At 43.0% G+C, this 27,505-nt stretch overlaps 1 protein-coding gene across 5 annotated transcripts; it reads left to right on the top strand.

Annotated features, from left to right (window-relative positions):
- Positions 1–26,812, top strand: SNAPC3 (small nuclear RNA activating complex polypeptide 3). 5 transcript variants are annotated; one of them, XM_040963573.1, is made up of 9 exons: positions 1–334; positions 967–1,044; positions 9,529–9,613; positions 15,103–15,207; positions 16,380–16,529; positions 19,860–19,942; positions 21,262–21,426; positions 24,632–24,739; positions 26,567–26,812. In XM_040963573.1, exons 1-9 carry the CDS (start codon positions 18–20, stop codon positions 26,712–26,714), a joined length of 1,239 nt encoding a protein of 412 aa, XP_040819507.1. In that variant the 5' UTR covers positions 1–17; the 3' UTR covers positions 26,715–26,812. The 5 variants fall into 5 exon arrangements, with proteins under 5 accessions (XP_040819507.1, XP_040819509.1, XP_040819510.1 ...); XM_040963575.1 differs by lacking the exon at positions 16,380–16,529; XM_040963576.1 differs by lacking the exon at positions 21,262–21,426.
- Positions 26,813–27,505: the final 693 nt, after the last annotated feature.

Below are 27,505 nucleotides of genomic sequence, written 5' to 3'. Positions count from 1 at the left end.
AAGGAGTGGAGGCGAACATGGCTGAAGACAGCCGGGGTGGCCCAGCATGTAGCTGGGTGGGCTCCAGCCTGAATCCGGTACCCGACAGTGGTGACTCTAACCTTCCCGAGTACGAGGTTCCCGAGGTTAACACGCGCGCTTTCCATGTGGGCGCCTTTGGAGATCTGTGGCGTGGCCGGCTGCGTGGGGCCGGGGACTTATCGCTAAAGGAGCCGGGAGCAGCGGAGCTGCCGGGGCGCTCAGGGAACGGTGACTCCGACCCCGGGGATGCCGCCATGGCCCGGGATCTGGACTGCAGCCTGGAGAAGGCGGCCGAGCTGAGGGCAGTGTGCAGGTGAGTGCGGGACGAGGTGGGGGTGCAGCCGAGCTCCCCGGGGACTGCTCCCGGCAGGGCCTGTGGGTCAGACCCGGCGTGCGAGGACCTGCTCTTCCCAAGCTTCCCGGAACTTGGGGACGGGTCCCTGTATCGAAGGCTCAGAGTTGGAGTGAAGGAAGGAGACAGCTGCAGACACGGCTGTTTCCATTTGCCCGTGTATAAAGTGCTTGTAATGCAGAGACGGTATCAGCGACGTGTCGCTGCCATTGACACTTTGGTAATGGAGGCGCAGAGGAATGGAGAGGCCGGAGGAGACTCGGAGGTTTCTCGCTCACCCGGGGTCTTTGGGACTACCTCCAGGGAATGCTTTTACTGGATTGTTTGGGGGTACAAATGTCAAAATAAAACATCGGATCATCTCTCGTTGTTTAACAGTAGTGGCCGTCTTCCATCGGCCGCGTATCCCTTCCAATATAAAGTAACGGCACGGAAATCAGTGCCTTGAGTTGGCCAACCTTCTCTCTGAGCCACCTCCTGGATTTTGTGTGACTTCGGAATTACTCAGTTTTGTGTTTAGGAGGCAGCCCCAGCTGGCAATGGCCAGGCTGCCTGGGCGACGTTAAGGCGTTGCTTTTCCTTTTGTGTTCCAGCCTCGATATGCTGAAATGCTTTGCGGAAGGCGACGATCCGGAAGTCATCCCTGAGGACACTGACCTGGTGACTTTAAGGTATTGGGTGACTTTGCTTTTGTTACATGTGGTTGATTGAAACACTTTTTTGATATTGTGTTTTGCAAAGTTGAAAGTATAATGTTGTTACACATATATTCACACCTCAAGTCAACTGTTAGCATTTGGCCATCTTGAGCTAGTTTATGCATGGGATACCTGCTCTGTCTTTATTTTCTGGTTTTATACCTTTTACTAAGTTGTGCCTATCACATTGCGCCCGTGAATATCAAATGATCCTAGAAGTGTCATTCTCCTGCATAATTAGCATGCTATTACTACACCTGGCCTCTGATATCCATTCTGTATTCATCTTGGCGTTTATTTCTGCTTGTTAAATTTAACAGAGGGAAGGAAAACAATTGTTAGCTCACACTGAGTACTTTCAGATGCTTATTTTCATGTCTTTTGTACATTATGGGGTAGCAGATAGCTCAAAAATTAGTGGAGGTCTGCCATCAGCACCTTGAGATGTGAATGTATACCACAGAGAAATTGTGTATGTAATGATGGCATTTATAATTTCCTGTTTGCAGCTTATTTCATGTCACGTAGCTAGTTCTGTCATCCTTGAGCTCGCCCTGTGTATTGTTCCCTTCAGGTAGGCAGTCCTTTCAGCTTGCTTTGTTTTCTTTTGTCCCAATAGCCAGATCTGTTCCCCTGGTCTGTTATTTACACAGCAGCTCTTGGAGCCTGGAGGAAATGCTAATAAATGGCTACTAAATGTCTTGCTTAAGTCCAGTCTTCGGTCTTTTTAATTTATCCATCATGCTGTCACTGAAGTGTGTTGTTTTATTTAGAAACTGACAATTTGGAAAAATTTCTAATTCCTTTGCTGGACATTTGAAGCTTTTCAGGTATATTTCAAAGCTTCCCTTCCAGTCACTGATTTTTTTGGGGGGGAAGATTTATTTATTTATTTAAAAGACAGATTTACAGAGGGAAGGAGACACAGAAATATCTTCCATCCATTGGTTCACTTCCCTAGTGGCTGCAACAGTCAGAGCTGAGCCAATTTGAAACCAGGAGCCAGGAGCTTCTGCTGGGCCTGCACTGGGTTTCCCACACAGATGCAGGATCGCCAAGACCCTGGGCTAGCCTCTACTACTTTCCCAGGCTACAAGCAGGGAGCTTGATGGAAAGTGGAGCATCCAGCACATAAACTGGTGCCCATATGGGGTCCTGGCATATGCAAAGCGAGGACTGAGCCATTGAGTCAATGGGTGATTGTGCCAGGCCCTTATCTGTCTTCTAGTATGTTCATTTGAGAGACAGCTCCCAGGCCCAGCATGATGGCTCAATTGTCTAATTCTCTCCCCTTGCAAGTGCTGGGGTCCAATATGGGCCAAAAGACAGTTCCCTTTGACGGGTCACTCCCTAATGCCTGTGACAGCTAGAGCCAAAGTCAGGAGTTGGGAACTCAATCCAGGTCTTCCATGTGGGGTCAGGGACCTGAGTCGAAACCTGCTACCCCTGGAGCATTAGCAGAAAGCTACAGGCAGGACCAGATGCCTGTTTTAAAACTGACTCGTTAAGATTTAAAACTTCTTTCCAGCTTACCGTAACCCATTAGGAAGTAGAAGGGATTAGACTGTCTGAGCCTTCAGATTTTAGAGTTCTTGAGGGTTCCTTGCAGTCTCGACTATATTGTCCTTAAGGCTGCTGTTGTGCAATCCTGACCCACTTGGTGCTCCTTAATTGCTGCGCTTAGTTATTTGGATTTGTCTAAAATGCGAATGTGGTTGTATCACACTCTGGCTTAAAGCCTTTCTATGTCCTTGAAGCTGAGGACTTGAGTTGTGAGGTGGCTCAGTGGAACACCGCTGCTCTTCTCAGCACCACACTCACTGTGTTGCAGTTCCTGGAAGGGGCGCTCTCACTCTTGCTTATCCTCCCAGCTTTGATAATTTCTAGCTAGCTCCCTAGCTTGGTAATTCCTGTAGCTCCCCATGCTTCCCTATGGAAATACTCATCATATTCAGATCATACTTGCTTAATTTTCTGTTTTGTTATATATGCTTGATATTTCCATAGCATATTTTTCACACCCACATGTTCCCAGTTGCTAGAATTGGGGCACATAATAGGGAGTTAATAAGGAGTTGCAGAGTAACATCCAGCTCTCTGCTTGTGGCCTGGGAAGGCAATTGAGGAGGGTCCAAAGCATTAGGACCCTGTACCCACATGCGAGACCCGGGAAAAATTTCTGGGCTCCTGGTTTCAGACTTTCTGAGCTCCAGCCTTTGTAGCCACTTGGGGAGTGAACCAACAGAGGGGAGATCTTTCTGTCTCTCTCCTCTTTAAATCTGACTTTCCAATAAAAACAAATAAATCTTAAAAAAAAAAAAGTGTTGGTGGAGTGAAACTTTATAGGCTGGGAATGGTGTATGATAATCATAAGCAAGCAGATTTCTTTTTTGCGCTAGTTAGTAATTTATCAGTTGACTTAATGACTTTAGGGAACCATGTTAAATCGTAGTTTTGAGACTGTTTAGTACACTGCTTCCTTTGCTGCTTGCTACTACTCAATCAACTGGGTGTTGGCATTCTCCCATCCTTCCGAACGCGGGATGTGTGGGGAGAATTAGGTTTATGATCTAATGTGAAAAGACTCAATTCAGCATTCCTGAGCTGGAATTGCTACACAGATCTGAAGCCAAGATCCAGAAGCTTCTGTGTTTTCCATGTGGGTGCGGGGTCCCAAGATTTTGGGCAATCCTCTACTCCCTGCCCAGGCCACAGACAGGGAGCTGGATAAGAAGTAGAGCAGCCAAGACACAAATTACTGCCTGTATGGGATACTGGCACTTGAGCCATTGTTCCAGGTCCCATTGCCACTTTAATAGCAATGCAATTCCAGTTAGATTATTTTGTCCATCTCTCATACTTGTGGCCGAGAAAGCACTGCTTGCCCAACTTGTAGTTATGATCTAAGGGAGTAAACTTTAAGAGTCATGCAAAAAAAAAAAAAAAGAGGAATCAAAATTCTATTCCACTGTGAGAAAAAGCTATCTCTGATGTTTCTAGAGCATGTTATCTATATCAATTTGATTGAGATTCTTGTAAACCACTCCCATCCATCTCCCCACCCCCTATAACACAAAAATGGACAAGAGGAAATAAAATCCAAAGAGAAAATTAGAAAGCAATTGTTTGTTCAAATTGGTGTGGGAGACTGCCTCTCTTCCCCTAGAAATAACTGAGAAGCGCAGGACAACCTGTGAACTCTACATTCCAAGTGCAAATTGATGGTATGAAAATTCCTTAGGTTAGACAATTTTTTAACATTTTTAACATTTTTTTTAACTTTTTTTTATTGGAAAGACAGATGGAGATACAGAGAAGAAAATCTTCCATTTGCTGATTCACTCCACAAGTGGCCAAATAGCCGGAGCTGAGCTGATCTGAAGCCAGGAGCTTCTTTTGCATCTACCACACCAGTGCAGGGTCCCAAGGTTTTGGGTCGTCCTCAACTGCTTTCCCAGGCCACAAGAAGGGATTAGGAAGGAAAGTGGAGCAGCTGGGATAAGATCTAGCACTCAAATGAGATCCCAGTGTGTTCAAGGCAAGGACTTAAACTACTAGACTACTGCACTGGGTCGAACAATTTTTTTAAAATTTTACTTCTTTTTATTATTATCATTATATGATACAGTTTCCCTTATCCCCTCCCCAATTCCCTCCCGCCTCACTGAGTTCCACTATATCATTGCTATAGTATAGTTCTTACAGTCGTATGTTCATTATTGCGGGCATGGACAATGGCAGAGAATCCAGCATCCTATTGTCAAGATACAGTTAACAGTTTCATTGAGAGTCTATCTTTGATCTGAAAATAGAGATGCATATTGCATTGTATCCTCACATCTGGATATGATAATCTCCAGAGCACAGTTTCATTTGATTCATTTCCAGTGTGACATAGTCCTTAAATTCCTTGAATGCCTGCCTTATGTACTTATTGTTGATAAGAAGCTTTTTAACAAGCATTTGAATTCTGTATCTCCCATTTTCTCAATGTCTTCCTCAGTTAACTCTGAAGTTTGCATAGGGTTTTGCTCCTTTGCAGGGCAGTCTTCAGTAATATTCATTGTGTCTCTGTCTCTTCTTTTGTTCTTGGTCATTGTAGTTCTGGTTAGCAGAATCTTCTCCTTGGGGCAGGTTTCTAAGCTGTGTCACCCACAGGTCTACAGTTTGATTTTACTTATTGCAGTTGGCATATGGCTCTTTGTAGTCACTTGTGCTACTCCTTCCAGCAAGTTCCAGATTCTAGGTTCTTATGTTAGATTTCTACCATGGTCTCTTTAGCCCTAGCTCCTGGCTCACTAGTCTCCACCTCTTGCGATACTGTGTTGAGGATGCACCGATATCTGTACAACTCAGTGAGTTCTTGCTGAGCTCAGCACATGCATAGCTCATTGTCATCCCTGCAGGCCTAAAACTTTTGTCACACTATACAAAATGGTGTCTGACATGCCACTACTAGAGTTCTTGATCTGCTGGCCGTCAGGTCTAAGGGCTACCCAGACCTGTCTTGAGTGTTAGAATAATTTTTGGATGCACCTAAAAGACTCAGAGGAAGACTTGAAAAAATGGAAAATTACTCCTGGTTCTTACTATTTTTTTTTAAAGATTTATTTTATTTTTATTGGAAAGGCGGATATACAGAGAGGAGAGACAGAGAAGAAGATCTTCTGTCCAATGATTTACTCCCCAGGTGGCCACAATGGCTGGAGCTGAACCAATCCGAAGTCAGGAGCCTCTTTCGGGTCTCCCACGAGGGTGCAGGGTCCCAAAGCTTTGGGCCGTCCTCCACTGCTTTCCCGGGCCACAGGCAGGGAGCTGGATGGGAAGCGGGGCTGCCGGGATTAGGGATTAGAACCGGCGCCCATATGGGATCCCAGGCGTGAAGGCGAGGACTTTAACCACTGCGCCATCGTGCCGGGCCCTACTCCTGGTTCTTAAAGGCTGACTAAATGTAATAAAAGTGTCAGTTCTTAAGTTAATATGTAAACTCAGTGTAATCCAAGTAAAATATTTTTATTAATAGAAGTGTCATTTATTTAAAAAATTTTTTTTATTATTGGGAAGGTAAATTTACAGAGAAGGAGAGACTAAGAAAGTGAGATCTTCCTTCTGTGGGTATGTTCCCCAAATAGCTGCAATGACTGGAGCTGAGCCAATCAGCCAGTTGCCAGGAGCTTCTTCTGGGTCTCCCTAATGGGTCCAGGGTTCCAAGATCTTGGATATCCCTCCACTGTTTTCCCTAGCAGTATACAGGCATCTTGGTGGGAAGTGGACCAGCTGGGACATGAAATGGTACCCATGTGGGATGGTGGAGATTGAAAAATGAGGATTAGTGTATTGAGCTATCACACCCAAAGTTCCAGCTGTGCCGAGTCTCCCTTTCTCTATAACTCTTTAAAGTAAAAATAAATAATCCTTAAAAAAAAAACAAACCTGTAGGTCCTGGATCATGAACAAGTAGTATACCGTTGAGCAGAAAGAAGCACAGAGTTAGAACCAAGCATTTATGCCAATTTAATATGGCACTATACATAAGAATACACTCCAAAGAAGTGAAGGATCAGTGCAGGCTAAACTTCTTCTGCCTGCAGTACCAGCATCCCACCCATATGGTTGCTAGCTTGTGTCCTGGCTGTTCCACGTGTGATATAGCTCCCTGCTTGTGGCCTGGGAAAGCCAGTCAAGGATGACTCCAGACCTTGGGACCTTGCACCAGCAGGGAAGAACCCCAAAGGAAGCTCCTGGCTCCTGGTTTTAGATTGGCTCAGCTCCAGTCATTGTGGCCACTTGGGGAGTGAGTTAACGGATGGAAGATCTTTCTATCTTTCTACTCTGTAAATATGGCTTTCCAATAATTTTTTTAAAAGATTATTTATTTTTTTTATTGGAAAGAGGAATATACAGAGAGGAGAGACAGAGAGGAAGATCTTCCGTCCAATGATTCGCTTCCCAAATGGCCACAATGGCTGGAGCTGAGCCAATCCGAAGCAAGGAGCTTCTTATGGGTCTCCCATGCAGGTGCAGAGTCCCAAAGTCTTGGGCCGTCCTCGACTGCTTTCCCAGGCCACAGGTAGGGAGCTGGATGGAAAGCAGAGCTACCAGGATTAGAACCGGTGACCATGTGGGATCCCAGCGCGTTCAAGACAAGGACCTTAACCTCTATGCTATTGCGCCAGGCCCTAAAGTAAACTTTTTTAATGATCGATTTTATCTTTATTGGAAAGCCAGAGAGGAGGAGAGAGAGAGGAAGATCCTTCATCCAGTGATTCACTCCCCAAGTGACTGCAATGGCCAGAACTGTGCTGATCCAAAGCCAGTAGCCTGGAGCCTCTCCCAGGTCTCCCATGCGGGTGTAGGGTCCCAAAGCCTTGGGGCTGCCGGGATTAGAAATGGTGCCCATATGAGATCCTGGTGCGTTCAAGGCGAGGACTTTAACCACAAGGCTACCTTTCCTGACTCAATAATTTTTTTTTTTAATTTGAATGTTATGGTACAATTCCATAGAGTCTGGGCTTTCTTAATCCCCTCCCCAAATTCCCACCCATCCCCTGACTGATTTTCCCCATATTATTACAATAGTATAATCCTTCATAAGCTGTCATAAGTCCATCAGTCTTTTATTTAAATGTGCTCTGACGTACTGGTACAGACAATGTCAGACAGTCCAGTATCCCACTGTGTAGATATATCCAGCAGTTTCATTGGGAGTCCATCTTTGATGTGGAAATAGAAAGGCTTACTGCATTTTATCTTCACATCTGGGTATGATCGTCTCTATTATGCCATCACTGTACATTCCCTTAAGTGAGAAACCATGAAAGAAAGTCAACAACAGGTATGACGTCAAAACAAAAAATTTGCAACACCTTGGAGTCGAAAAACATGCCACTGAATAACCACCAATGCGTGGGTGAAGAAATGAAAAAAACACAAAAGCCTCTTGGGTAAAATGATGCCACTTTGCAAGCCACGAGTCAGTGAATTATTTACAAGAGAAGAGAAACTATTTGGAAGAAATGAAAATAAAAACAAAAACATCGCAACACATGGGATGCAGCAAAAACAGTATGGAAAGGGTTATTGAACTTATCATTTGCATCATGGCTTCCTTATATTAGAACATGATATTTGTCCTTTTGGGATTGACAAATTTCATTGAGCATAATGGTCTCTATTATGCTCACCATTTAGTTGCAAATGGTGTAATTTCGTGCTTTTTAATGGCTGAGTAATATTCCATGGAATAGATGTACCGCAGTTTCTTTATCCACTCCTCTTTGGATGGGCATCTGAGCTGTTTCGTGTCTTTGCTATTGTAGATTGTGCTGCCGTAAATATAGGATTACAGATTCCCCTTCTTATATGCAGTTTTTATTTCTTTTGGATATATTCCTAGGAGTGGAATAGTTGGATCATATGACAGGTTTATTTGTAATTCTCTAAGCACTCTCCATGTTTGTTTCTGTAGTGAGTGTACCAGCCTGTACTCCCACCATCAGTGGAGAAGGGTGCCTTTCTCCTCACATCCACACCAGCAGTTGGTAGTGGAGTTCTGAATGTAGGCCAGCCTCACTAGAGTTAGGGGGAACCTCCATGTGGTTTTCATTTGTATCTCCCTGACGCCTAGGGAGCCTGAGTATCTTCTCATATGTCTATTAGCCAATTCTTTTTTAAGGCTAAAAAAGAATTCTTAAAAGTTGAACCATGACCAAAAACATGAGGAAAATATACAAATCAGTAATCTATAGATAAAAATGATAGAAAAAAATAGCTGATAAACATTAAAAAAAAGTCAAGGCATGCCTGCAAGAATGTTAAAACTACACTCAAGATGCCTCTCTTTTAATTTTCGTGTTTGGTGGTTGGTTAACTATTGTTCTAGTGGCGAATCTGACAGGTGGGAACTTTACCAAGATGGACATTGGTAGAATGCCATTGCCATCACGGACCCCTGGTATGTGAACTGAGAGCATCATTGTTTATTCCTGCCCCAACAGCCATGTTTGCTCCAGTGCTGAGCAAATGCTGTTCAAACTCGCATTGAAGGACATTCCACAAAGCAGCTCACTAGAGCTCTTCTCAGGGAGGTCAGGATCTTGCAAGCCAGGAGATTCTGAGGAACCGTAAGAGATTGGAGGCTAAGAAGTAACAGGTGCAGGGTAGGATTTTAGGTGGAAATCTGGAATGAACTGAAAGCCATTACATTTACAATTATGTGAAATTTGAAATGGGCCTATAGTTACTAACATTGTACTAATGTTAATTTCCTGTTCTTGATAATTGTGGGGTCATGTAAGGTATTTAGGGGAGACAAGGTAAAAGAAATATGGGGACTCTGCAGTGTTTGTGCAACAGATGTTGAAACTAAATTCAAAATAAAAAGTTGAGGATATGTTTTGAAATTCTAATGAAGAATGTTGAACTTTGATTGTTTTTATTTTTTCATGTCTACAACAGGAACAGAAAGAGGTTCTTGGAGCATCGGGAAGAAACTGTAACCATAGATCGTGCCTGCCGACAAGAAACATTCGCCTATGAGATGGTGGGTTTCACGTTTTTCACCCTTTTCCCAAGGAACAGTGAGCTCAGTCGCTGTTAGTGATGACAATAAGGTAGCTTTACATAGCTTAGCTTTAGGTGTGCTTAGTTGAAAACAAACTAGAGGAACTTTGGGGCTGAGTGTTAATAAGAGAAAAGGACCACAGAGCTCAGCTTTCTGCTTTTACCTATTTTTACTTGTTTGTTTTTATTATTAGTTTGATGTTGTTTTCAGGTGAAATTTCTGCCTTATGGTTGCTCTCCTCCTGAATATTTTTTCTTCCTGTCATTTTGATTTAACCACATTTTTGGTCTTTAACCGTTACCTCTTGTGTAGATTCCCAAGAGAAGGCTAAGATGACGAGTACTGAGTGAGAAGCTACTAGTAGACATGATAGGCTCAAAGCCTGTGTGCCTAACACTGTTGGGCACTCGATGGTGCGTAAGGATGCCTATGGGAATGCCTGTTAGTGTTTTTTTTTTATATATATTGTAAACTTTACTTCAGATTTATCATTTTAACTATTTCTATGTGTTAAATTAAGTAGCATCACTGCTTTCACAGTGCTTTGTAACCATCACTCCTATTTCCAGAACTTTCTAATAAAACAGAAATTCTGTCCCCAGTAGTAATATCTCTAGTGTTCTCTGGCAAAGCTCATACCAACCTCTATTCTGCTTTGAATCTCTGAATTTGCCTACTCTAGATATCTTGTGTAAATGGAACCGTAGCAGTGTTTGTCCTTGTGTATAACATCATGCTTCTGAGAGTCATCCATGTTATAGACTGTATCAGAGCTTCATTCCTTTATAAACCTCATTTCTTTGTAATGATGCTTTGTTACTTTTCATATGTTGATGGGCATTTGGGTTGTTTCTACGTCATATATACTTATATGAAGGAGTGGAATTATTGGGTCATATGGTAAATCAAGGAACCATCAAACTATTTTCCATTGCAGCTATATTGTACATTTTGCATTCATATCTGCAGTATATATAGTTTTTAATTTCTCTGCATCCTTTTCACTGTTGTTGTTATTGTTTGAAATAATAGCCATCCTAGTGTATGGGTTGCAGCTTGACTTGCATGTGGCTAATCATAGTGGCTAATCATAGTGAGCATCTTGCTATTTAATTATTGACTATTTGTATTTTTTTAAAAGATGTATGTATTTTTAATGGAAAGGCAGTTATACATGGAGGAGAGACAGAGAGGAAGATCTTTCATCTGATGATTCACTCCCCAAGTGGCTGCAATAGCTAGAGCTGAACCAATCCAAAGCCAAGAGCCAAGAACTTCTTCCAGGTCTCCCACGTGGGTGCAGGGTCCCAAGGCTTTGGGCCATCCTTAACTGCTTCCCCAGGCCAAAAGCAGGGATACCAGGACACGAACCAGTGCCCCCATATGGTCCCAGCAACGCAAGGCAAGGGTTTAGTCACTGAGGCATTGTGCCAGACCCCTGGCTTCAACCTGGCCCAGCCCGGCTGTTGCACGCATTTGTGTGTATGCTAGTAGACAGAAACCAGCTTTTTCTCTTTCTCAAACAAACAAATAAAAATTAATAATAATTTAGGAACCTCCCATTTGCTGTGTCTTGCTTCTAATTGAACTATGGAAGGTGTTTTATCTTTCAAGATAGCAGGTGGAACTGAAATCGTTGGTAGTAAATGAAGTGTTGACTATAACACAGGAAAACATGACATGTATTGTGGAGTGCCTGAGGATAGTATCAGTTTTCCATGAAGTCTTGGTCGGGGTCACCGTAGCACAAGAATTTTGTGGCTAGGAAGTAACTGCCATTAAAGTGGGGGCTTTTCAGAATACACAGGATCCAGTCCTTGAAAATTTGCATGCTGCAGTTTACAGAAATGCCCTCCGCTAACTGCCTGTGTTGTCCTGACTGCAGGATTGGAAAGTGACACCAGAGAAGTTACTTTATTGTGTTTAGAACCATTATATAAATTTGAGAATGGCTTTGATTGGATTTGGTCTGAGTCTTCATGTGCTAGAGTAAGTCCCTGGTTTCTCATGATGAGGAATGGCTTGGTTTATCTGGTGCTAGGCCAGATGTGGTGGCGATGAAAATCAAGGACTGGAGGCGATCTTTCCAGGCTGGTGCAGCTGGTGTTCCTTGGCAAACCATCCGTGGTAGACCACTCATCAGGAGGGGCAGCCAGGCCACCAGCCCCTCTGTGCTAGCCATTTTCAAAAGAGTTCACCAGCTACCTGATGCTTTTCTTTTTCGTGCCAGTTACTAAGATTCTAGACTCTAGAATTTGTAGTACCCAGTACAGATGTACCAACTGCAGGAACAAGCTGAAAGCTGGATACCTAATGTCAGGAGTCTTCTGAGCACTTCCCAGATGAAATTGTCACAGGCTCTACTTGCTCTTTCTCTCCTTCCTTCCTTGTTTCTTCCCTCCTTCCTCCCTCCCTGCCTCCCTCCCTCTCTCTCTCTTTTTGGACATTCTTCTTTATTTATTTGAAAGGCAGAGTTACAGAGGGAGGAGGCGAGTCAGAAAGATGTACCATTTGCTGTTTTGCTCCCCAGATGCCCGCAGTGGCTGAGGCTGCGCTGGTCTGAAGCCTGGAGCCTGATTCATCTTGCTCTCCCAGGGACCTGGGCGTCACCTGCTGCCTTCCCAGGCACGTCAGAGGGAAACTCGACTGGAAGCAGATTAGTCTGCTTAACATGCTGCGCCACAGTACTTTCCGCTCAGCCTTGTTTCGTATTGTTTAGTGGATAAATGTATTATGTTTTTGGTTAAATTTGTCCCTGAGCATTATTTTCATTGCTGTGATTGCACGTGTTTTCTTAGTTTCTTTTTCAATTCGCTCAATGCTGATGAATAGAAATAGAATTCATTTCTGTGTATTTTGTGTCCTTCAGCTTTGCTACGCGTGTTAATTAGCTCTAACCTTTTTTTGTGTGTGCAGATGGATCCTTTGGGATTTTGTACCTATTAGTTCATGCCGCCCGGAGGTAGAGATAATTCTCTTTCCTTCTCTTCTAGAATCTTCTTCTTATCTCCATTTCTTACCGCTCTGGCTGGAGATTCCAGTACTATGTTAATAGTTTGCTGCTAGTGGACTACATCCTGGTCTTAATGCTGACACTAGGGGGGAAATTTTTTCTCAGTCATTGACTGTGATATATTGTTAACTTTTTTTTTTTCCTTTTTTATACATGGCTATTATTGAAAAAAAATTTCTTCTGTTGAGATTAATCTCATTTTAATAACTAAAAATACAAATAACTTAAATATGTGTTATTATATGGCTCAGATTTATATACAGTTAAATACTATTTAATGCCAGCAATGTCTCAGAAATTTTACCAGTAGTGCTGCGCACACAGTAGGTGGTCAACAAAGGTGAATAGGTAGAGAAGTGTTTACAGTTTGACAGGAATCAACTGATTCCTTTTTTGTTTCTTCTTCTAGCCATGCTCAGAATAATTAATTTTTAAAAAAAATTTATTTTTCATGATACCACTTGTTAGACTCAGGGGCTTCCCCTTCCCCACCCCCATGCTTGAGCAATGATGTCAATGTGTGGATTTCCTGTTTCCCGGGAACAGGCCGTGCTCTCCAGCCGCTGTGTTTCTCTCGGTTTGTGTTGCGAACTCTGCATCTGAGTGTGATTCTCCTTCCCGAGGGCTGCAGCTGCCCTGCCTCTTCCAGGCTGTCTCTGCAGCACATGCATTCCCTGGGTGTGCTCACCATCGTTTCTGTTATATTACCCTGGGCTCAGTCAGTGACCTGACAAGCATTGTCTTTTGACAGTTCGGCTCCAAAAAGAGAAAAAGAGTCCTGCCTTGAGTGTTTCGGTAGATACTGCTGGGGAAAGCAGCTGCCACCGTTAAACCCAAGCAAGGAGTAGGCGTCCGGCTCAGGAGGCCACCTAAAGCACAACCTTCCGTTTGGGGAGGCTGGGGTCTACTGCCTGGCCTGGCAGCAGGCTACTGTTTTGGGAACTCAGGTTGTTTCCACATGCTACGGCATGCAGTAGCTTCTGTCATCATCAAACACACTCCAGGCTGTCAGAGGTTCAAGAGTCCTGAAATAGTTGATTCTGATTTTTCTGTCTTTTTTTTTTTAAAACATTTATTTATTTATTGGAAAGTCAGGTATACAGAGAGGAGGAGAGACAGAGAGGAAGATCTTCCGTCCGATGATTCACTCCCCAAGTGAGCGCAACGGCTGGTGCTACGCTAATCCAAAGCCAGGAAACAGGGATCTCTTCCAGGTCTCCCACACGGGTGCAGGGTCCCAAGGCTTTGGGCTGTCCTCGACTGCTTTCCCAGGCCACAAGCAGGGAGCTGGATGGGACGCGGAGCTGCACCCATAAGGGATCCCGGGGCGTTCAAGGCGAGGACTTTAGCTGCTAGGCCACGCCGCCGGGCCCAATTTTTCTGTCTTAATCCTTGCTTCCGTAGACTAACTCCTAAATCTTCCTCCCCTGCCTTTTTGTGTGTCATTATTTCCACTCACTTTTTTTTTTTAATCTAAAATATTTTATTTATGACCAAGCCGATTCTAATACAGGAAAGCAAGGGTAATTTTCATGTTATAAATCCATGAAAAGAATCAACAGATTGCCAGAGAAAAGGAAATGGGCCATTTGACCAATTCAGACAAAGAAAATATATTTGGTAAAATTCAACTTCTATATGTAATGAATAATCTTAATGATAGAAATAGAAAGAAACATCCTTAACCTAACATAGAATATCAGAAACTTTTTTTTTTATTAATAAAATTTATTTTGACATTCTTTACATACTTAGTTAGAGTAAGAAGGTTCAAGAGCTACAGGAAAGTGGATAATACTAGTATGTTTTCCATATTGTTACCTTCATGTTTAAAAGGGGGGTATTAAGGGAGAAGGCCCACCCAATTTCCCACCCTCCCCAAGTCCCGGGTGTAGGGCATGCTCTCCACTCACTTTTAAAACATCTTTCATCTCAGCCAGTCTACTTTGTTGATGGTCCTTAATTTATAGTTGTTAAGGACATATAAAAATATGGTAAAGGCGATGTTGTAAACAGCTGGAGGTTCAGTGCCAGACATGTCTGTATTTTCATACTAATTTTCTAGCAAGACCTCGGGCACCTCCCTGAGTCACTGAGCTTCATTCTTGGAACAGCTTCATAGGGAAAGTAGTGCCTTTGGAAATGCCAGTTTTCTGCCAATGTCAGCTAGTGTTGCTGTGCTGCCACTGGCTGCTGTGTGCTCAGTGCCACACATCATCGCTGCTTTATGTCCACATCATCAGCAGCGCTTCCATGCGAGACCCATGAGGGATTTCTGTTTTCTAACAGAAGATGAAGCTCAAGCTCAGAAGTCTGTCACAATTTTCCTGCAGTAAAACGAGGAGTCAGGCCTGGGACCCGGCCGACATAAGCCCCTGTGGTACTCGTTTTCCTGCAGTGCCTCTTCACCTGAGCTACAGTGTTTGGTTTCAGAGTCTTTGTCTTCTTTCCTCAGGAATCACATGCAGTAGGAAAAAAGCCTGCAAATCAAGAGAATATGATTCAAGAAGGAGAACTTATCCTGTCTGTGAATGTCTTGTACCCGGTTATATTTCATAAGGTTGGTAGCAAAACCTACTGGATAATATGAGTAACTTTTACTTAGAGTTACTTTTACCTAATAGTGTAATGTTTGAGAGCTCACATTCCTTAGAGTCTAAAATAAATGCAAGCAAATGATGACATCTTAGTTTTAGAGATAACCATAGTCTTGATTTTTCTTGATTTGTTTTAATAAAAAATGTTGAAAATAATGTCAAGCTTCAACAGTCTCTTGATCAGTAGAATTACAGTTATGTTGAAATATACACCTGATTTATGCCCTGGAAACAACTAAAATTATATATATAATACCATAATGATTCTAATTCTACAGATTCTTGTGGATGTTTTGTGGAATAGGTGGGCAGTAGAGAAATGGAAGAAGTTGCTCACTAATTTGTAATACTTGGGAACTTAGCTAACTAAAAGCAGCTCTTAATTGATTTAAAAAATGCATAGAATTAACAAGTGCAGGGTATCCAGCAATTTCATAGAGCCTCTACTAAAATAACTGTATTTTAGCCTAACATATATATATTCTGATTATCTGGATAGGTGTGTCATAAACATTGATACGATTTAGTTGAGAGTATTACTACATATAATTTGTACTTAGGATTAAATTGGCTTTTACGAAGCTTCCGGAATGGTCTTAGTACTATTAACTTGTTTGGTTAAAATCTCAATGAGTAGTCAAAAAAAAAAAAAAAAAAGCCAAGGGCCTGGCACAGTAGCCTAGTGGTTAAGGTCCTTACCTTGAATGTGCTGGGATCCCATATGGGCACTGGTTCTAATCTCAGCAGCCCCACATCCCATCCAGCTCCCTACTTGTGACCTGGGAAAGAGGTTGAGGATGGCCCAAAGCCTTGGGACCCTGCACCCGCATGGGAGACCTGGAGGAAGTTCCTGGCTCCTGGCTCTGGATTGGCGCTGCTCTGGCAGTAGCGGTCACTTGGGGAGTAAATCATTGGACGGAATGTCTTCCTCTCTGTCTCTCCTCCTCTCTGTTTATCTGATTTTGCAATAAAAATAAATCTTAAAAAAAAAACCCAAAAAGAAATCTTTGTAATTTGAAGAGAATGTAGTTAAAACACCCAAGTTAATGCAGATAACTTAAAGTAAGAAAACTAGCAAAATTATGTTATATCCGGTTATAGCAGAATTCATCATTTATTTGTTGTTTTCTTTCAGCATAAAGAACATAAACCATATCAGACGATCCTGGTGTTGGGCAGTCAAAAGCTCACAGAACTGAGGGATTCGATTTGCTGTGTCAGTGACCTCCAGATTGGTGGGGAATTCAGCAACTCTCCTGACCAAGCTCCTGAACACATCAGCAAAGTAAGGTGTTTCTCCACCTGTGGCCCTGCCCCGTGAGACACAAACAAATACCAGTAGGCTGAGGAAGTAGGGACCACTCCGTCGGCTCCTGAAATCTTCTTGTAAATAAAATCATCTTCCATGCAGTTCCAGCTTTCCTTCGCTGGAGCTTCAAAACTTTTTCGCAAAGCAGGCTCTTGATTTCCTCATCTCCCACTATAGCTTTGGGGCTGTGTGTTCGCCCTGTGTAAGCTCTGTAGCTGAGGTGACCCGAGAGCACCAGTCAATAAGCAGCGCCCGTTCGTTCCCTTTCACTGCCCTGGAGAGCTGCGTCAGTGCCACGGGTCGGTCCTAGCGGGGAGATGACCAAGGAGGTTGCTCCTTGCTGATGTTTCACATTGCAGTGCCTGCACAGGCTGGAGGAGCCCCCTGGACCCACTGGATAAGGATGGTCAGGAGTCAGGTGGTAGACTGCCGGCCAGAAAGGTCTCAGAAAGGACTGCCACCTAATGAAGCAGCAAAGCCTTGACTCTGGGTTTTATAGCAAAGAACAAGACTGAACTAATTCTGTTGGCTGGTACAACTCTGCCAGGGAGCCCCGCATGTAGTGCCCTACTTGGGGAGAGCAGCAACAGCTCCTGTAGAGAAGTGAAAAGACATTTGGGAGAACTGTGGTTCACTAGATTTTAGGTAAGAACTCTGTCCATGGCTGGTTCCTGTTCCACCAGCCACATAAATGATGGAGTAAATTAGGTTCCCTCCTGGTTCTTCGACTGACAGTTCCAGCATGAGGCCTTTTATAGTGGTCATCCTCAGTTAACCTTCCATGCTATCCACCTCCCTACCCTTGCACTTGAGACCCCAGCCACTGTCGTCTTCCTCAGACACGCCATACTTTTTTGCACCTCTGAGTCTTTGAATATGGTAAGAGAGAAAGGGAGCTTATTGGTGAGTTCATATTTGTATTTCCTGACTCAAAACTCATTTATCCTATAACATTTTCCCGACTGTCCACCCTCTGCCACTGTGGCACCATTTCATTTAGCCGTTCCGGTGCGTATGGCACTATGCTGGTAACTGATGTTTGGAGGTCAGCATCATGACTCACACAGATCACACTTGGAGATTTTTGAGTCAATTTGAAAATGGCTTTAAGATACCCAGGTCTCTCAGGCTTGTTCTCTGAATACTTGTCACAATCATTAGGGTAAAAGGGGAGGAGGAGGAATTAGTGTGCTTCAAAAAGTTCATGGGAGGTGGAATTAACAAATGAGCTTCTGCTGATACCAAAAACTGTTGGAAATCCATGTGTAGGCTTTCATAATCTGAATTTTCCATGAATGTTCCAAAGGCTCCTGGTATACAGACCAGGAAATGTGGATATTATCATTTTTTAAAGGAGAAGCAGCAATCTTAATGCAAAACTTCTTAACCCTACCAAAAAATGAAAGGTGTAGCTGTGCAGTAATGGGATCGATTTAACAGGCAGAATCTGAGTTTTCCCTCTTCCTTCTAACCAAGACCTTAATGCTCAAGGCAGTTTGAGGCAGTCTTACTGTCGCCACTGTGCCGTTCAAATAAATAAAGCTTAGTAGTGGAATTTGTTTAAAGATTCAGTATCCTAAACATGTATTTCTTCAATTATTTATTTGAGAGACAGAAAGAGGCAGACAGGTCCTATCTGCTGGTTTGTGTCCCTGCATGCTACTAAAGCTGGTTAGTAATTACTCCAGCTCCCGCGGAAAGCTGTGTTGAGATCCCTTCTGTGCTGCCCATTTATGTACTGAGATAAGGGAATGTTTTTAATGGATGGTTTCAGATTTATAAGAAAACAGTTCTGGTTTTTTAGACTTTACCTTGTAATTACTGATTGTGTCAAAAGGCATTAAACTGCTTCCATCACTCAAATAAAATTCTCTGGAAGTGTTATGTATTGAGCAACACAGCAAGATGGCCTGAGTGAAAATAGAAATTAATATTGCTCGCCTACCAGTTCTTACATTGGGCACAGTCGTTAAGATGCCACATGGAATGCCCACATCCTAACACTGGAGAATCCAGCTCTACTTCAAATTCCAGCATGCCCTAGGAGGCAGCAGGTAATGAATGGTTCAAGCTCTTGGGTCTCTGCGTCCTTGTGGGAGACCCGGGTTGAGTGCTTGGTCCTTGGGTTGGGTGTCCGCCCAGCCCTGGCCCTCACAGGCATTTGGGGATGAGCCAGCAGACAAGACTTTGCTCACTTTCTTTCACCCTCAGCCTCCTTGTACCTTTCAAAGAAATTGTAAAAGGAAAGGAAAAAATATATAAAGAGATCATTTGTTAGAGATTCATTGAAAATACCACAAAACGTCAGAAAAACACAATTCAGCAATCATTTTATTCCTGAAGAAATACCAAAGATGCAATTGCTTTTATTTTTTTCAGCTGTCCAAATTTTTTTTGCTCTACATACATATATTAAGATAAATGTAAGGCTTATTTAATTTCTTTTCATATGTATTGATTTGAAAGGCAGAATGACACAGAGAAAGGGAAAGATAAGAGAGAGAAAGAGATCTTCCATCCACCATTTCATTCCCCAGATGTCCTCAATGGCAGGGGCCGGATAAGGCTGAAGCCAGGAGCCAGGATCTTATCTGGGTCTCCCGCAGAGGTGACTTGGTCCATCTACTGCTGCCTTCCCAGGCATGTTAGTAGGAAGCTGAAATAGAAGCAGAGCGGGATGCTGGCATAGCAAGTAGCAGTAAACCTGCTGCATCAGAGCTGGCTCGAGGGTTTGTTTAATTTCTAATTGGATTCTTTTCTTGAATCTCAAGAGAATATGCAAAGTTAAAATAATCAGAGTGATTAAAATAGCAGTAGGCTAAAAATGGAAAATTATAGCAAGAATCATCTCTCTGCCTTCATCCCTGGTGATGAACATCACACTTGACGTGTAGTAGGTTCACATTTGTAACAGGGAACAGGCATGTGTCCCAGTGGTTGAGAACCGTGTTCCACATCACAGTACCTAGGTTCAGTTCCCAACTCCGAGTCTGGTGTCCTGATAATGCAGACCAGAGGAGGCAGCAAGGATGGCTTGATTAGTTGGGTTCCCGTCACCCACCTAGGCCAGCGTCTCCTGGCATTTGGCCCCAGCCTGGCCCTGAGCAACTGGGGAGTAAACCAGTGGGTGATAAATCTCTCCGTTAATGTACCTTGAATCAGTAAAGAGGAAGTTTTAAAGAAAATTTATGACCTGAGACTGTTTATGTAGTTCCATGAAGTGATTGTTGTAGGTATGTAACTTTAGGATACACAAACTTGGAGTTGATGTCAATTGTTATCCCAATACTGTCTCATTTCTTATAGGATCTGTACAAATCAGCCTTCTTTTACTTTGAAGGAACATTTTACAATGATAGAAGATACCCGGAATGTAGAGATTTGAGCAGGTATAGTTTCAAGAAATCTTCTCAAAATTGCTTCTTATTTGTACTTCTTAAGGTAATAATATTTCCATAGATCCTATTTTTGGAATGGGTCTTTGTTGAAAATTATTTCTAAATGTTCAACATTTTTACTTTTGAGAGACTACTTTAATTCCCAAATGCCTTGCAATAGGCAGCACTGGGCCAGGTGACAGGGACCCAGGTACTTGAGCAATCACCCACTGCCTCTCAGGGCACTTGTTGGTGGGAAGCTGTATTGGAAGTAGAGCTGGAATTTGAACCACGTGCTGCAGTATGGGTTGGGGGCGTCTCAAGTTACATCTTAAATGCTTTACCAAATGCCCTCCCCACCCCCAATGAGCCCATATTAAATATAAAATATTTAAGCACAGTTATTTGAAGAACACTAATTATCGACTTCTGGGTCAGGCATTTGGCACAGCAGCTGAACTGGCAGCTTGGGAGCACTCACATGCCATGGTAGAGTACCTGGCTACTCGGCTTCTGATCGAGCTTCCTGCCAGTGCACTTCCTGGAAGGCAGCAGGTGACAGCTCAAGCACCTGAGCGTCTGCTGCCCTTGTGGAGACCTAGGTGGACTTCAGGCTCCAGCCTGATTCAACCCTGGCTGCTGTAGGTGTTTGGGAGGTGTCAGGGCATAGATGATCTCCATCAGTTTGCCTGCCAGCCTGTCTCTGTCTGTCTCCCTTTCTATGTTTGTGTGTCTTCATTTCAAATAGGATGAAAATGATAGAAATTAAAAAGCAGTTACATGTCTGATGTTTTTGGAGTCACTGAAAGTTCTTAAAAAAAAAAGGAAAGGAGTTTTTCCCAGATAGAAGGAAGAACTGTGAGACAACAGTCTCTCAGGTTGAACAGTCAGGCCTCCAGTGCCCCCTAGTTCACCAGTGCCTCTGGGCCATTCACATGCATAGCATGGCCCCTGCTCAGGGGAGCGCTGGGCCTAGCAATGTTTAAGATATTAAATTATTGTATTATGTAAACCATATTTGAAAATGTGGGATTTGGGGGAGGCGGGAAAAAAGGGCTGGCTTTGTTGCATGCTTTACATCCCGACTGAAGTGACACACGTCACATACCCACCAGAAAGCTGTAAGAGCTGGAAAAGGGCAGATAACATCCAATAATTATTGCAAAAGCAGTTTTTCCCCCCAAGACCTGTTGACGTAATCGGTAGGGCAGAACTGGGTGCTTGCAGTCTTGCTGTCAGAGTGGCAATTGTTAATTAGATGAGCAGATCCTCTTTCTTTTTATGTTTTAGGGGAGCAGTGTGACATAGCCTTGTCTCCTTTTCTCCATCAGAACCATCATTGAGTGGTCAGAGTCCCATGATCGAGGCTATGGGAAGTTTCAGACAGCCAGAATGGAAGATTTCACCTTCAATGACTTGTATATTAAGCTGGGGTTTCCTTACTTGTACTGTCACCAGGGAGACTGTGAGCATGTTGTTGTCATTACGGACATAAGGTAGGTGGCAGCAATGTTTCCTCTTTGTTTCACAGCATAAAAGTAGAGGTGTCTGGGGCCTGATGTGGTAGGCCAGGATCCCATGTGGGCACCAGTTCTAATCCCAGCAGCTCCACTTCCCATCCAGCTCCCTCCTGGCTTTGGATCAGCTCAGCTCTGGCTGTTGTGGCCACCTGGGGAGTGAATCATTGGATGGAAGATTGTTCTCTTCTGTATCTCTTTCTCTAAATCTTACTTTTCCAATAAAAATTAATAAATGTAAATTTTTTAAAAAAAAGTAGAGGTGATTAAAAACAAAAATCATCACTGCAACTTAGTTTGGAAGTGGCAAAATTCTTTCCATGCAGTGACAAACTGTGCCCATTTGCAATTTCATTCCTGATATATGTGTGTGTGTGTATGCATATATGTAAAATGTATATATATGTATATATGTAAAATTTGAAAGGCAGATTTATAAAAAGAAAGGGTGATCTTCCATTGTAGATGGACCCATATTATGGATTTCTTGGCTTATTAAATTTTTATACTTGATCTTACCCAAAAGGCTGAGAAGTGGTACCAAATTTTTTACTAAAATTTGAAGGACTGAAAAGGCAATTCTGCTATTTGATAAACATACAATAATAATGTTTCAGCAAAGATCTGAACTAGGCAGAAGGTATTGAAAGAGATTGTAAGATTCTTCATGTCCAGCTTAAGGAAATAGCAGCTTGAGAAGGACCAGCATGTCGGAATAAGCCGTGTGCTGTTGCTGGCTCAATTCCTGAGATGATTTTAAACTTCTCATGGAGCAATAAAATGCCCCTGTGTTTATGGTATCAGGAACAGGGATCGATGCTTCCGGCTCTTGGGGGCTTGGTGACTGCTCTCTGAAACGTCACGTGCTTAGGAAGCTTCCAGAGGGTGAAGGTCACCCCAAGGGTCACCTTGAAAGGGGCAGTGCGGTGTAGAGAGTAGCTCTCAGAGCTTCTCCTAGTGCTGCACAGATGAAATCCCAGCGATGGCTGTGTGGCAGATCTAGGTAAGGGTGGTCCCGACTGGAGCCAGGGTCAGTGAGAGATTCACAGCTGTCCAGTGAGGGAATGGTGGGGTGCAGTAGTCAAACCGATAGGCCTTTTCTTGATGCTTAACCCATCTGGCAAGTATTTTCACCATTTAATCGGAAAATAAGTCCTTGGGCCCAGTGCGGTAGCAATTTAAACATTAATTTTGTATTTAACCAAAATTGGTTGTTCTGCACGGAGTAATTAAAGAATTAAATTCTTAAGAAATAGTTGCCTGTAGGAGAGGCTGATGAGACACACTTAAAGCCATGCATTTATGTAGCCTGCAATGTCATTAGCAGGACATTGGTGCCCCTGATAATGTTACTAAAATTTTATAAAGCTGTTCTTGCTTCTACACATGAAACCAGGAGTCAAGGACTCCATTTGGCTCTCCAGTGTGGGTAACAGGGACCAACGTTCAGGTCATCTCCTACCTTCCCAGGCAGCTAGGCAGGAAGCAGCATTGGAAGCCGAGCAGCTAGGCCTTGAACCGGCACTCCTGCACCGGATGCTCACATTTGAAGTGGCAGGTCAGCACACTTGTGCCACAGTGCTTGCCACTACTCCTGCCTGAATTCATTTTTGTTGTTGTTGTTTATTTCTTTATTTTTAAAACCAAAGTTAAAGAGGAAATAGAACTTCCATTTACTGGTTCACTCCCCAGATGATCTTGAGTCGGCACTGGGCCAGAACCAAGAGCCAGGACCTTGATCTGATTCTCCCATTTGGATGGCAGGGCCTAAACACTTGGGCCATTTTCCACTTCTTTTCCCATGAATGTTAGCAGAGAGCTGGATCAGAATTGGAGCAGTTGTGTCAAATGGTGTTCATGCAGGATGTCAGTATCACAGGTAGCAGCTTTACTTGCAATACCACAACACCAGTGCCATATTTAATTTTTTAAAAATATCTGTTCATTTCCTTCACTATATTAATCTTTTTTTTAAAGACTTATTTTCATTAGAAAGTCAGGTATACAGAGAGGAGTAGAGATCGAGAAGATCTTCCATCTGCTGATTTACCCCCCCAAGTGGCCACAATGGCCGGAACTGAGCTAATCTGAAGCCAGGAGCTAGGAGCTTCTTCTAGGTCTCCCACTCGCATGCAGAGTCACAGGGCTTTGGGCCGTCCTTGACTGCTTTCCCAGGTCACAAGCATGGAGCTGGATGGGAAGCAGGGCCGCTGGGATTAGAACTGGAGCCCACATGGGATTCCAGCATGTGCAAACTGAGGACTTTAGCCAATAGGCTACCATGCTGGGCCTTATATTTACTTTTAAAACTCTTATTTTAGAATTATTAGGTACCTTTAGAATGATTTGTGCAGTCGTTTCATTTTGTAGAAGAATTTAAAGTCCATCATGATTTATCGATTTTTTTCTAAAGCCTTATACTTAGTGACACAGTAGGGATTAACTGTTTTATTAAAACCTGGTTTCTGGCCCGACACCACTGCTCCAGGGTCCTATATGGCTGCTGGTTGTAATCCCAGCAGCACCACTTCCCATCCAGCTCCCTGCTTGTGGCCTGGGAAAGCAGAAAAGAACAGCCCAAAGCCTAGGGACCCTGCACCCGCGTGGGAAGCTCAGTAGAAGCTCCTGGCTTCTGATCAGCTCAACTCTGGCTGTTGGGGCTGTTTGGGGAGTGAAACATTGGACAGAATATCTTCCTCTCTGTCTCCTCCTTTCTGTATATCTGACTTTGCAATAAAAATAAGTGTTTAAAAAAAACTTTAGAAAAACAAAACCTAGTTTCTTAATTCTCACACCTGAAACTAAACTTTTGGTGGTTCAATTTCATCAGGAGCCAGACTTGAGTTCTCTCAAAGGGAAGAGTGAAAAAAAAAAGTGAGCTGTGTTGTAACAAGATCATCTGGGTAAAACACCACTGAGTAGCAGATGTGAGGCAGCACCAAGGGCTGTGTGGGAGTACATGCAGGAAAAGCTATTGAGCAGTCCCACAGGAAAGAAACTAATTCCGAATGTTCTTTCGAGGAAAGAGTTTTGTGGAAGTCAATTCACACTTGGTGTAACAACCTGTTTACCTCATGTTTGTAAGCAACAACTGAAAAATCCTAATGTTTAAATATATTTAGTCCCTTATAGCTCTTCCAAATTTGCCTTTTAACATGTTCACTTCTTTCCCCATGGACAAAAGGCTTGTGCATCATGACGACTGCCTGGACAGGACACTTTATCCCCTTCTCATCAAGAAGCACTGGCTGTGGACCAGAAAATGTTTTGTTTGTAAAATGTACACAGCTAGGTGAGTGGTAATGCTTTTCTTTGGGAAGTATTGGGTTTTCAGCAATGAAGCACTTTGACTTATGGTACATTACTCGCCCATTATGGATCTGAGGACTCGTATTTTGCAGTATGTGGACAGGTGCCATAAAATCAGAATGATGGATTAAAATCAGTGTTTTTTTAAAGATTAGAAAATAGGTTACCCATATAGAAGTGCACAGGGTAGCCAGACTTCAGTGCTGCAGGAGCCATGTTTGGCCTTCAAAAGATCTGAAAGGCAGACCGACAGAGACGTCCAGGTGCTGGTTCACTCCCCACATGGCCGCAATCAGGATCCAGGAGCCCTTCCCAGGTCTCCCAGCCTGGTAGCAGAGGCCCAAGCACTTGGGCCACCCTGTGCTGCCGTCCCCCGTGCACTAGCAGGAAGCCAGATTGGAGGTGGAATAGCTGACGCCTGATCCCTCACTCTAATGTGGAATTGGGGGTGTTGTAAGTGGTGGCTTCACCAGGTGCCCCGCAGTGCAGGCCCATCTTCTCTTGTCTATAGTTTTCAGTCAGCTTCATCCCACGTTTTTGATAAAAAATTCCTGCAGGAGTGTCATAATGGCATCATGCGTACAAAGCTTGGTTTACATAAATTTTTGTGCTTGGATTTTATGTGTTTCTTATGTGGGTCAGCATTCAGAAGCCTTGTAAACTAGTTTTGGATTCTCCACCACAATATGATTTTCTGAAAGATTAGTAGGAAATCAGAAATCGGGTATCAGAGAAAAAGGAAAACTTGTTAAAAACAAATAGTCTGCAAGATGCAGGACCCAAACAGGCATGCAAATGGAATCTCATCTCAAGAACGAACAGATAATAACAGTGCCATATCCCATTCATATATATTCTAAGTGGTAACATTTTAACCTCAGTTCTAGATCACACAGAAGTGTATCAGTATTCATTTACGAACAGAAGTGTGTCAGGCTTGAAGCATCTCATTTTCCTAGTTTCTCAAGATGGCGCCTAGGGTAGACACTTGGTGCGTTCTGCCGATGCTTGCAGAGATGCCCACATCCTGGAAGAGCCTGGGTTATAGCCTGGGAGGCATTTGGTGACAGCCCAAGTAGCTACATTCCTGCTACCCACGTGGGAGACTCGGATTGTGCTCCCAGCAGCTTACTTTCACCTGGCCTGACCTTGGCTGTTGACATATAAGGAGCAAATCAGTGGATAGGAAATCTGTCTTAATGATCTTCCGAAATTTTTTTTTTCTAAGACAAAAAAAAAAAAAAAAATTGGCCTATCAAAAGAATTCCTAATCATCAGGCTGGAATTGTCAGGTGAGCCACTGCCTACACTCCTAGCATCCCAAATGGGCACCAGTTGGAGTCCCAGCTGCTCCACATCAGAGTCAACAAACTGTAATGCATCTGGGAAAGCAGCAGAGTATGGCCCAAGCCTTTCTGCCCCACACCCACATGGGGACCCAGAAGCTCTTGGCTTCAGTCTGGCCCAGCCCTAGCCATCGTGGCAATTTAAGGAGTGAACCAGCAGATGAAAAACCTCTCTCTCCTCCCCGTTTTCAAATCTTTAAAAATTACTATTCACACTGTTTAATTGGAAACAGATACATCATGGCTAGTACATGCTGTTTTCAAGTATAGATTTTAAAAGTCTTCTCCACTTACCTTTAAGGGTGGGTGTTATCAACAGCACCTGCAGATGCTCATTTGCCTTTCAGAGTGTCTAGACAAGTAAGACAGTGCTCGAAGTTGCATTTTCCTATAACTGCAGGGCATACCTTAATAGCATACAAGTATGAAAACTGATTGTAATGATTTTTTTTTTTTAACCACAGATGGGTGACAAACAATGACAGTTTTGCACCACAGGATCCATGTTTCTTTTGCGATGTCTGCTTCCGAATGCTCCACTATGATTCAGAAGGCAACAAACTTGGGGAATTCCTTGCTTATCCTTATGTTGATCCTGGAACCTTTAATTAAATAGCTGCCCCTCTGAAGTACACCAGTCCTCTTGGGTTGGATGGTTATTCTGTTTTCAAAATACATCACTAAGGAACAGATCCATATGGAATAGTAGTCGTCCAAACGTTTAGAAATTTTCACTCCAAAGTACACATTTTAATGCGTTTTATTCATCTGAAGGGGCTTAATATCTTACTGAAAAACCTTCCATATGCTAAAAAAATACTGTGGTGCATACACATATTCTCATTGGTTTCTCCATGGCCTGCATCTCCATCCTATGAAGTGCCTTTTGCTAAGGCTAGACTTGAGCTAAGATACATCAGGCAGTGGCTGTATTTTGGAAATTCCCTGAAGAATCTGAGAGTTACCCCTTCTACCATGAGACTCCAAGGTAAATATCCTTCAAATATCTGTGATGTTAAATCTTGTTGATGACACATTAAGGATATGATACATATAAATGACCAATGTGTAAAGGTGTTAGGTATATACCCAGTCCTTCACTGAAGGAATGTTTAAATTGAAGCTTCATTTTATGGCAAAAAAACCTTGGTATTATGACTCAAACTAGTCATATATGTATATTGCCATGGGGAGAGAGGAAATCAAGATTCTGTGAAAAGCTAGCTTTGGCACACTTATACTGTTAGGTAAAATAATCCTTTATGAAAAATTTTAAAGGAAATACAGGAATTTGTGGCCTGTCCACTTCTCTGCTTTCTATACTGTAATAATCCTAACTCCTCTTTCATTCTTTGACAAATGGAGGATACTTTCTAGTCAACTTCCAGGTCTAGAGCATCATA

Source organism: Ochotona curzoniae, unplaced genomic scaffold (genome assembly GCF_017591425.1).
Source record: "Ochotona curzoniae isolate NIBS_2020 unplaced genomic scaffold, NIBS_Ocur_1.0 scaffold_3208, whole genome shotgun sequence".
Taxonomy (NCBI): domain Eukaryota; kingdom Metazoa; phylum Chordata; class Mammalia; order Lagomorpha; family Ochotonidae; genus Ochotona; species Ochotona curzoniae.
The sequence above is the reverse complement of the archived record's forward strand: the minus strand, read 5'-3'. Positions and strand labels throughout refer to the sequence as shown.

Bases quoted from the DNA above. Each gene is read 5' to 3' on its own strand.
- SNAPC3 (XM_040963573.1), top strand. From the start codon at position 18: ATGGCTGAAGACAGCCGGGGTGGCCCAGCATGTAGCTGGGTGGGCTCC. The intron at 1,045-9,528 runs GTATTGGGTGAC...TGTCTACAACAG, and splicing joins ACTGACCTGGTGACTTTAAG to GAACAGAAAGAGGTTCTTGG. The intron at 15,208-16,379 runs GTTGGTAGCAAA...GTTTTCTTTCAG, and splicing joins ACCCGGTTATATTTCATAAG to CATAAAGAACATAAACCATA.